The sequence below is a fragment of the Somniosus microcephalus genome, chromosome 11 (genome assembly GCF_052327205.1).
Source record: "Somniosus microcephalus isolate GS21.2 chromosome 11, FLI_Smic_1.0, whole genome shotgun sequence".
Taxonomy (NCBI): domain Eukaryota; kingdom Metazoa; phylum Chordata; class Chondrichthyes; order Squaliformes; family Somniosidae; genus Somniosus; species Somniosus microcephalus.
The window spans coordinates 186,596,195-186,609,966 of NC_140997.1; the positions used below are offsets into that span (position 1 = coordinate 186,596,195).

Consider the following 13,772-nt stretch of genomic DNA (forward strand, 5'->3'; position numbering starts at 1 on the left):
GCCCGTGTCCTAATTCGCACCAACTGTCCCGTTCACCCATCATCCCTGTGCTCGCTGACCTACATAGGAGTTTGCTACTGCAAAGATGTCCTCTGAAGCAGAACTTTTACAGTACCTTCCTCGGGGATGACGGACTTCAGTTATGTGGAGAATCTAGAGAAGCTAGGATTGTTCTCCTTAGATCAGAGATGGTTAAGGGGAGATTTATAGAGATGTTTAAAATTATAAGGGCTTTTGATAGAGTAAGTAAGGAGAAACTGTTTCCACTGGCAGGAGGGTCAGTAACCAGGAGTTGCAGCTTTAACATAATTGCCAAAAGAACCAGAGAGAAGTTGAGGAGAATTCATTTCATGCAGCGAGTTGTGGTGATCTGGAATGCACTGCCTGAAAGGGTGGTGGAATCAGATTCAATAGTAACTTTCAAAAGGGAATTGGATAAATGCTTGAAAAGGAAAACATTGCAGCTCTGTGCGAAAAGCGCGGGGGAGTGGGACTAATTGGATCGCTCTTTCAAAGAGCTGGCACAGTCACAATAGGGTGAATGGCCTCCTTCTGTGCTGTGTTATTCTACTGGCAACATGCACCTTCTGAGGTTAATAGAACACAAAAGCTACAAGAGGTTTTTAACCAAAACATTAATTTATTTCTCACTCTCTCTCAAACACACTAAATATATATTTCACTGCAATAAAGCTTTTGACATTTTTCTTCTTGTTTTTCAAAATTATTTGAAGAAAAGCCACTGAATAGAAAGTGCTAGAAACTAAAGAAAATTATTCCATCAATTTTGCTGACTGAATAGTACTGACACATCTTGAGAAATTAGGCACATTCGAAGACACAAAAGATAATTTAATGGTTAAGCTTAATCATGTTATTGTGGAATATAGACATATACTTGAAGGGGGGGGGAATTGCAGGGCGATGAGGAAAGAGCAGGGGAGTGGGACTAATTGAATGGCTCTTTCAAAGAGCTATTTACCAGGCGTAAGATTTTTTAAGGTTTTCAGCGGGCGGAGGTTGTACAGAAAGCGGAACTCTCTGCCCACGGAGGCCCTTCTCCAGGGCAGGCGGATGATCTGTCAAGAGAATTCTTGATAGATCGCAGGTGCCAGTTTTCAGAGCATGCGCTCCGCATGCCTAAACCCGGCACATGCGAGGCCCCTACGGGTGCGTACACACCTCGTACGCACCCATGGGGGTCAGAAAATCCAGCCCTATATGTTGTTATTTTGTTTAAACCTTATATTACACGTTAAAAATTTCACTTACTGAGGAAAAAATGAGAGATAAAAAATTTAAGAGAGCATTTTGAGAGATTTGTGGGAACTGATGGCCAGACTGTACAGTCACAGGGTGATGTACTCTCAGTATATAAAATAACAGTTGTGTTTGGTACATTTAACATTTGAAAGGCCTATCACAGTGCCACCTACAGGAGTAACAGATACTGCAGGTACTTATAATGGGCCGTATCTTGCTGGAACGGGGCATCTCACGACACATGTCGTTAGTTAGACTTTCCAGCACCCATCAGCCTGAAAAACCTTTCTGCCATAACTTACTGGAAATGTGAGCTGATAACGGTGTGGTCGAAGGCAATGGGGCTCTCTGTACCTGCACCCCCTTTAAAATTGCACCATTTCGTTTATATTGCCTTTCCTCATTCTTCCTACCAAAATGAATCACCTCACACTTCTCTGCATTAAATTTCACCTGCCATGTGTCTGCCCATTTCACCAGTCTGTCTATGTCCTCCTGAAGTCTGTTACTATCCTCCTCACTGTTTACTGCATTTCTGAGTTACGTGTCATCTGCAAACTTTGAAATTGTGCCCTGTCTCTACCCACAATTGACTACATGCAGGAATGAAATTGAACACTTTAAATTGTATCCTTTCTGGGTGGGAAGTTGAATGGCATTGCATTACAATTATCACATTGTTAAAAAGGTACTTATGCTCTTAATTACAAGACTTAACTTTCTGTGGCAAGTTTAATAGTAATTCATGTGCAAATCCAGCAAGTTCTTAAAATTAACGGGGAGCTGAAGGGCGAGATGTCGTTTGTATGAATCGACCAGCAAGTTCTGGGGATTTGCTACTCATGGCTTATCTCTTAATCCCCATGAATTTACACACTAATAACTGTGCGTCATTAACGTGCGTTATTTTTCGAGCAAGATTCGGCATTATATGTGTTTTTGTGTGTGCGTGTACTGTATATTATATTTATTTTATATTGATTTAGATACATATATGCACATTGTATAATAATCATTAAAATTACTTAGAAATTTTTCATGGCAGAAAAATGACTCACCTGTCTCTGTTTCAAGGACATCAAAGGTATAGGGGTCCTTCTCAAATATGGGGCTAAAGTCATTGACAGGTGTAATTTCTACAATCACTGTGGCAGTTGCTGTAGAAAACAATTCCAGAAGGTTATTCTTTTACAAGTGTCATTTTCTGGTCTCACCTGTTATATGCAGAAACACACAATACTACGATGAACATCATTCCTTTTTTATGCATTTGGCGCTGTATATGAGCTGTAAAATAGTTACTGCTTGAGGCGATAGATGGCTGGCATTTTGAATCAGTGGATGGTAATGATTCTACTGCCGGCTCTAGTTACCACAACAGCCACTCTTCAGCCCCAGTGGTAAGTCCATTATCTGAACATTACATTTTGGTCAGTCATACACCGGTGAAACTATAAATATTGATGGCACAAAAGAGATGAATGAACATAAGCCCAAACACTAAATTGCAACTTGGAGAAATTCAAGATATTTTTAACAGCTTTACACCTTTGTGAAGTGGATCACAATGTGAAGAATTTCAGGGAGATTCCGAATCATTTACTTCCACAATAAAATGCACATTTCTCTCTAACACATTATAATTAATTATCTCTGACAGTCAACATCTTCTGGGCTGGGTTTTTGGTCTGCTTTATCATTTTTCTTTGCTAAAATGTAAGCATTGTGTTAAATAAAAACTGCAAAATTTAGCAGTTAAGTGCCTATTGAGAGGGCTATGAACAAGAGACAATAATTTTATGGTGTAAGGAAATGCTTAAAACTGCTGACTGTGATCACTTTGTAGGAGGTTTGGCAAACAGCACTAAAAAAACTTCAGGAGGCTGTCAACATGTTCATGGAATGGGCAGACTGGTTGCAGATGCAATGTAATGTGAAGAAGTGTGGGAGGAATAACAGGGAATGGTAGTTTATAATTAATGGAAAGAGGGTGTGGATAAACACAGGGTTCAAATACATAATTCCCTGACAGTGGGAGTGCAGGTAGGTAAAGACATAAAAAAGGGCAATAGCATTTTAGTTTTTATAAACAGGGGAATAGAGTAAGAAAGAAAAAGAAAGACTCGGTTTATATTGCGCCTTTCATGACCACCGGACATCTCAAAGCTCTTTACAGCCAATGAAGTACTTTTGAAGTGGAGTCTCTGTTGTAATGTGGGAAACGCGGCAGCCAATTTGCACACAGCAAGCTCCCACAAACAGCAATGTGTAATGACCAGATAATCTGTTTTTGTTATGTTGGTTGAGGGAGAAATGTTGGCCAGGACTCCAGGAATAACTCCCCTACTCTTCTTCGAAATAGTGCCATGGGATCTTTTACGTCCACATGAGAAAGACAGACAGGGCCTCGGTTTAACGTTTCATCCGAAAGGCGGCACCTCCGACAGTGCAGCACTCCCTCAGCACTGCCCTGGGGTGTCAGCCTAGCTTTATGTAAAAGAGCAATGAGGAAATAATGAATTTATAACATAGGTTAGGCCACAGTTAGAGTACTTTGTGCAATTTTAGCGCCTGCTGTAGAAAGCATGTTAAAGCCATAAAGAACGTACAGCTTAGATGAGGGGGCTGGGAAGAGAGGGCTGTCCTATGATGAGAGATTGTGTAGAATGGGCCTATACTCTCTGGAGTTTAGAAGAATGAGAGGTGATTTCATTGAAACATACAAGATACTGAAGGGGATTGACAGGGTAGATGCGGAAAGGTTGTTTCCCCTGGCTGGAGTGTCTACAACTAGGGGGCATAATCTCAGGGTAAGGGGTAGGCCATTTAAGACTGAGATGAGGAGGAATTTCTTCACTCAGAGGGTTGTGAATCTTTGGAATTCTCTGCCCCAGAGGTCTGTGAATGCTGAATTTTTGAGTATATTCAAGGCTGAGATAGATTGATTTTTGGACTCTTGGGGAATCAAGGGATATGGAGATCGGGCAGGAAAGTGGAGTTGAGGTTGGTGATCAGCCACGATCTTATTGAATGGTGGAGCAGGCTCGAGGGACCGTATGGCCTATTCCTGCTCTTATTTCTTATATTCTTATGTAGATTCACCAGGACGATAGCCAGGATGAGAAACTATGGGGGCGTTTTCTGACGTCGGAGGAGGTGGGTCTGGAGGTGGGAAAGGCAGGAAAATCAGATTCAAAGAGGTCGGGTTTGGAACCCGCCTCCAACCCGCCTCCGCGGGATTTTGCCAGTGCCGGTTTTGGAGGTTGGGAAACGCTCCTGCATCCAGCTGGCCACTGCGCTGTTTAACATCCTTAAATATTTGTTAAGGGCCTCTCTAAGCCTATTTTGAGAGGCCCTCGTGATCTTTCCAGCTTTTCGGCATGATCCACGCACCTCCTAAACCATGCCAGGTAAACCTGGCAGGTTGACTCGTGGGTGGCCTCCTCACTGCAAGGATTACTTGCAGGTGCCAGACCTTGGCTTTAAAAGGTCTCTGAGCACTTTTAGAAGGCCTTCCGAAGTCGGAGGTGCTGCAACTTGACTCCATCAATTGTGGGATCTCCTTGGAAGACCCTCTCCCCACTTGCAATGAGCGCTTTCCCAAAGGAGGCATCTACAAACAGCATGGGAACCATTCATTTTCTTTCTGCATGGACCTCAGATGAGGATCCGGAGGAGGAGGAGGTCAGAGCGCCAGTGTATCGACCAGCGGCAGAGGGAGCATGCGAGCACCTGGCTGCCCGGGATGCAAGGGATGAACTCATCATGGCCAGATTTGCATAGATTGCCCAAGCTGGCACATGTCCTTGGCTCCAGCCTAGGACATCATTGACAATGGACATAACTCTCTGGCCTCCTTTCACTCAGGCCACCAACCTAACAACGCAAGTGTGGCGGAGCCCGCAATGTGGAGCTGCCTAAGGCGAAAGAACAGATGGCATAACACCAACATTTTGGCTTCAAATCATTTTAATGCTTTCCAACAGGGATGGCATTTCATCAATACACAGAAACATTCTCCCAATCTGCACACAGGTCTGGAGGTTATATCGCTTGCCAGCTGTACCCACACAGACTTGGTTTCTTTGACAGGCCTCTTCCTCCGAGATGAGTGAAAGAGCACCTCCATGCTAGCTGTCACCCCCTCAAACAACTTTAGCAGCGCCTCATCCGAGAGCCTCGGGGAGGTCCTTGCCTTGGAATTGGACATACTGATTTTCAAAATATGTTGCAGGTGGTGCAGGAGACACAGAAATGCTGTGGAATGAGCCAAGGGAGCAAGAAGCCATAAAATCAGACTGGAAAAGTGCTGTCAACAGAGGCGAGTTTCAGTCCCAAAACACTAATTGAGCAAGGGCATCCCATACCTCTGAAATCAAGTGGCCAATCATGGGAAAATCACAAATTTTTGAAACCTATCAGTGGAGGCAGGTTTCAAACCCACCCAAACTGAAACCTGCCTCCAGTGGGAAAATCACCCTCTATATCTATGAGGAGAGACTTGAGATACTGGGACTATTTCCACTGGAGCAAAGAATCTTAAGAGTATATTTAATAGAGACTTTTAAAATTATGAAGTGCTTTGACAGGGTGGATAGGGAAAAACTATATCCTCTGGTTTGTGAATCGGTGACAAGCGATCATCAATTTTAAATTGTCACTGAAAGAGTGAGGAAAGAGGTTAGGAGATATTTCTTTGTGCAGAGGGTGGTGGCGCATGGAATGGTTTGCAACAGGAAGGGATTACGAAGAGTTCTTAAACGTTTTCAGCTTTGTTTAAAGGAAAACTGGATAAATATTTGAAACAGAAGATGATACAAGTCTATGAGGAGAATGTCAGCTAGTGGGATTAGTTTTAGAAATGGCTTTATCTACCTGCACTACCACTGTCAGGGAATTATGGACCGAATGGCCTCCTTCTGTGTTGTACACATCTATGTTTCTATGGATTTACACCAACTGAACATATGTGACTCTTAACTGGAAACCCAGTGTAGACTGGAAGAAGTTTAAACAAAGGGTGAGTGAACGTATGAACTAGCTGTAGGTGTTTCAGAGTTAAGGACATGATTTAAAGATTGGCACACTCCTTACCATGATTGGCGGTGGAACTGTTGAGATATATAACGGCCCAGAAATTCGGGTCGGAGGCTTCCCGCGGGTGCAAGCCTCCGACCTGCACTTACCTAGCGCGCCAGCCATTGTGCTGTGGGCCCGCGTGGGATTCCGATCCTGGGCCTGCTCCAACTGCTGGCGCACAGTGCTTGTGTATCCCAGGTGCGCAGTTAGTTCGAAGCGTCCCCTGGGATCACCTGGGCCATGGAGAGCCAATGGTAGCAGGGAATCTGTATTCATAGATTTGACAGGAAGACCTGTCAAATCTATGAATACAATTCAGCCCCCAAAAATAACTAAAACTTCAAATAATTTTTTTTTTTTTTAAATCACATTTTTAAAATAACTATAAATTACATAAAATAACTATTTTAAACAATAATTTAAATTTTTGAAAAATTAATTACAGTTTTGAACGGGGCTAAAAATAAACTTACCTTTCTTTAAAGTATTTAAAAATAATAAACCTGTGGAAAAAATGTTTTAATTTTACTTAATTCACCACTTACCTTGTTAAAAGCAGGCCTTGCGACTGCTTTTTATAAGCGTAGCTGCTGGAGACTTACCCTCCCGGAAAAACCTGGGAAAAAAACGGAAGTTCCAGGCGTACGCGCTGCCTCTCCGGCGCACGCGTTCGACCTCTGAACCCCTTCCTTTAAGGGAATGGAAGTTCCGGTTTCCCGCGCATGCGCAGTGCATGCATGAAACTGGCACTTTCGTTGGGCCTATGCGTGAGTACCCATCGCGTACTCACCCGTGGGGACCCGAATTTCTGGCCCAACATGCTTACAAAAGATATATGGGGGTAAAATTGGGTGCCTTTGCGCCTCCCAGGGCGCAAATGTCTTTGCGACCAGGTGCGGTGCTGACATCGACTCCCGCCATATTTGGCAGGAGTTTTGCAGCGGTGCTACGGTGTTGCGCCCTGATCTCCTTTGCCTGGAGTTCGTGACATCGTCGCCGTGCGCATCGCCCCGGTAGCACTCCGGACCCGAAATTGACATCCGCCCCCTGCAGCAGCGCTAGTCAAAAACATCGACAGCTGCAGGAGGCATGCATCGGTAGTCCGGCCACTTCGGGGGCGATAATTAAAGGCGAGGTGGCCGAGGTAAGTAAAAAAAAAAACTTACCTTTCTTGTTCCGCTTTTTTTCACGGGTTCCTGCCCGCAATCGATCAGCCCAGCACTCTGCTTGAGTGCCGGGCTGATCGCGTTGGATCGCGGCTGCCTTGGTGGTCCAGGTAGGTAATTTTTCTATTGCAGAGCCTGCAGCGATGGTCCTTCCCTTTAAGGGAGGGAAGGAGCCTTTGAACGCGGCAGCGCTGCACGGTCCAGTGTGAAGCGCTGCTGAAGTCTCCATCTCGCCTGCTGCCAATTGCGCTGTAAGAAGGAAGTGGAGTGTTTGATTTAGTGCTCCACGTCCTTCTTGGAGCGCAAATGGTGAATTTTTTTCAAGTTTGGAAACATTAGCCTGCCGCTAATTTTCCAAACGTTTAAGATTTAGCGCCCCAAATGGGGCTATAATGAATTTCTCTCCCATGGTGGTTGATGTTGTTCTTTTCATATCTTTGTACTCTTCCCTTGGAGAATCGCGTGAAGTAGTGGGAGGATTCGCAGTTTGATCAACAGTCTGACAAGCTGTGACGGTAAGGCTCCTTCTATAACTGTAACCACTTTTATAGCAGCTGATAAGCAGGAGCGTTGTAAGGGTTCCCACAACCCACCAGACTCCCACTGGACCTCAACCCAGAATTGAAGGCTGGAGCTCTGGTCTCCACTCATTGGGACTGTCTGAAGCAGGCATAGGGCCTAACACCTGTTTCAGGTGTGGGCACTGGATGCAGACATTTTAGCCTTTAACAATATGGCAGATGGTGCACTTCCAGCTCGTAATAAGCGTGCGCTTCGTGCCTGCCTTATTGAAGGCTTAGGAGGCCATTTAGCACCTGGAAAACAGGCCGAAATGTTGCATCTGCACCAAAACTAAATGATAGCAGAATTCTCAAGCTGAACAAATTATGGTGTGGAGATGCCGGTGTTGGACTGGGGTGGACAAATGTAAGAAGTCACACAACACCAGGTTATAGTCCAACAGTTTTATTTGAAATCACAAGCTTTCGGAGCACTGCTCCTTCGTCAGGTGAAGTGGAGAGATGCATCAAGACACAGCTTATATAGTCAGAGAATAATGCCAGATGATTACAGGTAATCTTTCTAACTGCCATTTATCACACCTCGGCAGAGAGATAATCACAGCAATCAAAGGTGTGAATGGTGTCCAAACAGGTTAGTCAGGAAGACATTACATCAAAGAACAATGAGGTGGGGTCACAAGGGGTCAAATGTTGCAGATGCTGGGGTCTGTATGAAAAACAAAAAACAGACAAAAAAACATTTTTTTTGCTGGAAATCACAGCAGGTCCGGCCGCATCTGTGTAGAGAGAACAAGCCAATGACGACTCGAGTCTGGATGACCCTACGTCAGGTGGGGTTACATGTAGCGTGACATGAACCCAAGATCCCGGTTGAGGCCGTCCTCATGAGTGCGGAACTTGGCTATCAGTTTCTGCTGTACGATTTTGCGTTGTCGTGTGTCTCGAAGGCCGCCTTGGAGAATGCTTACCTGAAGATCGGAGGCTGAATGTCCTTGACTGCTGAAGTGTTCCCCGACTGGGAGGGAACACTCCTGCCTGGCGATTGTTGCGCGGTGTCCGTTCATCCGTTGTCACAGTGTCTGCATGGTCTCGCCGATGTACCATGCTCCGGGGCATCCTTTCCTGCAACGTATGAGGTAGACAACATTGGCCAAGTCACATGAGTATGTACCATGTACCTGGTGGGTGGTGTCCTCATGTGTGATGATGGTATCTGTGTTGATGATCTGGCATGTCTTGCAGAGGTTGCCGTGCAGGGTTGTGTGGTGTCGTGGTCGTTGTTCTCCTGAAAGCTGGAAGCCCGAAGATCAGAGGCTGAATGTCCTTGACTGCTGAAGTGTTCCCTGACTGGGGATGAACACCTCGCTAAGGCCATCCACACGCCTCCACTACTCGCCTTCAAACAGCCGCCTAATCTCAAACAGACCATCGTTCGCAGCAAATTACCCAGCTTTCAGGAGAACAGCGACCACGACACCACACAACCCTGCACGGCAACCTCTGCAAGACATGCCAGATCATCAACACAGATACCATCATCACACGTGAGGACACCACCCACCAGGTACATGGTACATACTCATGTGACTTGGCCAACGTTGTCTACCTCATACGTTGCAGGAAAGGATGCCCCGGAGCATGGTACATCGGCGAGACCATGCAGACACTGCGACAACGGATGAACGGACACCGCGCAACAATCGCCAGGCAGGAGTGTTCCCTCCCAGTCGGGGAACACTTCAGCAGTCAAGGACATTCAGCCTCCGATCTTCAGGTAAGCATTCTCCAAGGCGGCCTTCGAGACACACGACAACGCAAAATCGTACAGCAGAAACTGATAGCCAAGTTCCGCACTCATGAGGACGGCCTCAACCGGGATCTTGGGTTCATGTCACACTACATGTAACCCCACCTGACGTAGGGTCATCCAGACTCGAGTCGTCATTGGCTTGTTCTCTCTACACAGATGCGGCCGGACCTGCTGCGATTTCCAGCAAAAAAAATGTTTTTTGTCTGTTTTTTGTTTTTCATACAGACCCCAGCATCTGCAACATTTGACCCCTTGTGACCCCACCTCATTGTTCTTTGATGTAATGTTTTCCTGACCGACCTGTTTGGACACCATTCACACCTTTGATTGCTGTGATTATCTCTCTGCCGAGGTGTGATAAATGGCAGTTAGAAAGATTACCTGTAATCATCTGGCATTATTCTCTGACTATATAAGCTGTGTCTACAGGCATCTCTCCACTTCACCTGACGAAGGAGCAGTGCTCCGAAAGCTTGTGATTTCAAATAAAACTGTTGGACTATAACCTGGTGTTGTGTGACTTCTTACATTTGAACAAATTATGTTTTTCATAGCCTTCAGGCGTGTTATTATTTATTATTCCAGGAAATGTTGTACTCTAGTAACAAATTCAGTTTAATAAGCAGCAACCAACTATTGATTCTCAACATCAACTGCATACAAAAATAATGCTTCACTCACCAGTGTGCGTAAAAATGTTTGAATCAGACACTGCTATTGTCATTTTGTATGTATAACCCACAGCAGAAACAGCTATATCTTCATAATCCAGGTCTTTGGTTCCTACCTAAAAACCAAAGGTAACATCTCAGATGGCAGTACTTCATGTGTAAGTGTGACAAGCAAAATAACATTGCATTTGAAATTTTGCACTTCTTGCTTATTTTGTTGTATGTTCTGAGTGTGAGTGTGCACGTGTGTGTGTGACAGAAACCAGAAAAACAAGGACAGCAGAAAGAAAAGAGTTAAAAGATGGGAAAACCTGAAAGGACTATACCATCATTTGAGTAAGGAAGGGCGTTCTCAATTTAAAAAATCATGACTTGGAACATGCGCCTAAAACTTCGATGGACCCCAGAGAGGGTGGGCCTCTGCAGGACCCCATCCCAAATCCTGAGGACGGGGGTCATCTAAATATCCAGGTTGGTTGCAGAGGCACCCACTTCAGACTCAAAGCGACACCCTGCTGCTCCAGGGGTTGTGCCCAAGACCCTTATCAAGCCAAGATTAAATCAATTAAAGAATCTTCATTCCCTGCAGGGACAGCCTTTTAAAAGGAGTAATTTCTTATACTTAGTTGGGGGCCTTCAGGTGGTACAGAGTGGAAACCTGGTCTGCTCTCAGCAAACGTGGGAAATACTGAGGCTTAAAACCGGCTGGAATTCCCATGGTAGCCCATGAACGTTCCCAGACGCACCCCCAGAGTGCTGCCTGGATGGGGAGGGGGGAGATGGGGTGGGTGGGCAGAAGAAGTGCCTCCCCACCCCAATTGAAATTTCCACCTTAACTTAAATCGGGTGCTGGACCCAAATTGTGAACACCTCTTTTGCCATAACTACGCATGGATTCTGCCTTCCCTCACTTCCAGAGGCAGATTTCCTACCCTATGATATATAAGCAGGAGCTCTTTGATAACAATAAGTACTAATGCAGAGATGTTTGGTGAAGAACAAAAGATGCAAATTTCTTTTTTTTTTAATGTTTTTGAAGGTTTTTTTGCCCTCACTATAAAAAACCACTATGTAGTCTGATGGAAAAATCTGCCTGTATGATATTTGTAGTGTGTCAGGGCATAATTAAAACCACTTCTGAGATGAATAAATGTTTTTTTAACCATACTGCAATGACTCCTGTATCTAACGGAGAGAGAGAGCAAAAAATACGTGTGCAGTGTACTAAAAAGAGTGACAATAAAACTGCAGAAACACAATGCAGTGTATCCGTTAGAATCACATTAGAATCAATCAGATTCTAATGGACACTAGGGATATGGATGATTGTGGCACCACACAATCTGGGTTTCTTGACCATAATATGAAATGCATATTCAAAGGCCTTTTTTTTTACATCTCTCCAGGTTTCCTAGCATTACCCACCTCATTTTCCTCAATACCATCACTATTGATTGGCTGTCTCCTTAATTGATACTCTTTTCATACTATTACATGCTAAATTAATAAAATAATCTACTCTGGTAATAAGATATAATACATTGCAGATAATGTAAACTATATCAATGATACCCACCTGTATGACGTTAACTGCTCCAGCTTTTTGCTCAAATGTCTTTCCAGGCCCAAGGGGCCCACTTTCAGGAACATATGATACTGTATCACCTGGGACATCAGAGTCCATACAGATTAAAGTAGCAACTACTGTATCATGAAGGAGTAGTTCAGGACGTGTAGCTCTAAAAGAAAATTATTTAAAAAGCAGTCACTAGGTAAATTTTGAGTCAGGGTTCAGCCCGCGCAAAAACAGCAGCCCAAAAATATTTAGAACTTTAATTCAACTAATATTTTGTATAATATACAGTGGCCACTTCTACTCAGAAATGTTCACTGAGAATCTATTCTGCTTCAGAAGATTGTGTCTGTTGTTATGGCTACAGAACGTTACTCTGATCCATCGGTTGTGGGGCTGTTTAGCTCTGATTACAGCCTGCTGCTTTTGGTGTTTAGTATGCAGGTGTTGTAGATTCATTAGATTAGTCCCTCATTCTAAGATATGCTCAATGCTGCTCCCAATACAGCTTACTACAGGAAACTTTCTGGTATCCGGCACGGACGGGACCGAGCTGGTGCTGGTCTATCAACAATGCCAGAGAATCGAGCGCTATAGTTAAAAGATACGGAGCTCAGCGTTCCGTCTAAAGCAACAAACCCTGTTGCTTCAAAACAATCAGCACAGCTTGCAAGCGTCTCTGTAGCTTAGCAACAGCTTCAGTTAGACGCTTGCACAGCCAGAAATGAGTAAAAAAAAGTAACTAAAAGTAAAAAAAGTTATCTGAACCGACTCCTGAATTTTGCCGGTTAACCGACATTTCCGGTTATTTAGTGGCCGGTTAATTGAAAGTTTCCTGTACACTCCCGGCTTGATGGTGATGGAGGAGTGAAGGGTGTACTGTGACATGAGGTTACAGATTGTGGTGGTGTACAATTCTCCTGCTACTAACAGCCCACAGCACCTCATGGCTGCTCAGTTTTGGGTTGTTAGGTCTGTCCTTAGTCTGTCTAATGGAATGTGGCGTCACTGTGAAGATGAAACTTTGCCTTCACAAGGATTGTGTGGTGTTGGCTCCTATCAATGCTATCATTGCTGCATGTGTCTATGGCAGGTAGGTTGGTGAGAATGAGGTCAAGGAGGTTACTCTCATGTGTTGGTTCCCTCACCACCTGATACAGGTCCAGTCCAGCGGCTATATCCTTCAGTTTTGGCCAGCTCAGCCAGTGGTGGCACTACAAAACCACTCTTGATGGTGGACATTGAAGTCCCCTCACCACAGTACATTCTGCACCCTTGCTTCCATCAGTGCTTCCTCCAAGTGATGTTCAGTATGGAGGAGTACTGATTCATCAGTTGACGGGGGCAGTAGGTAGCACGGCAGGTTTGTTGGCATTGTTTGACCTTAAGCCATGAAGCTTCATGAGGTCCAGCATCAATGTTGAGAACTCCCAGGGTCATGCCCACCAATATGTATATTACTGTGCACCTATCCCTGGCATGTCTATCCTGCTGATGGACAGGACATACCCAGGGATGAAGATGCTGGCCTTGCTGGTGATGCCCACATCCAGAGAATGAATTTTTTAAAATAGGAGCAGCATTAGGCCCCTTGAGCCTGCTCCGCCATTTATTAAGATTATGGCTGATAATCTACCTCAACTCCACTTTCCCACCATATTCCTTGATTCCTTTAGTATCTATCAA

At 44.6% G+C, this 13,772-nt stretch overlaps 1 protein-coding gene across 1 annotated transcript in view; it reads right to left on the reverse strand.

The window, feature by feature from the left end:
- LOC147111047 (cadherin-related family member 3-like) overlaps positions 1 to 13,772 on the reverse strand; it is a 147,823-nt gene that overhangs the window by 58,883 nt on the left and 75,168 nt on the right. The window contains exons 9-11 of the mRNA XM_086001503.1: positions 12,090 to 12,252; positions 10,524 to 10,629; positions 2,322 to 2,420 (exon numbers count right to left, since the gene is read on the reverse strand). Coding sequence (XP_085857629.1) covers positions 2,322 to 2,420; positions 10,524 to 10,629; positions 12,090 to 12,252 — 368 coding nt within the window. The remainder of the gene's footprint in view (positions 1 to 2,321; positions 2,421 to 10,523; positions 10,630 to 12,089; positions 12,253 to 13,772) is intronic.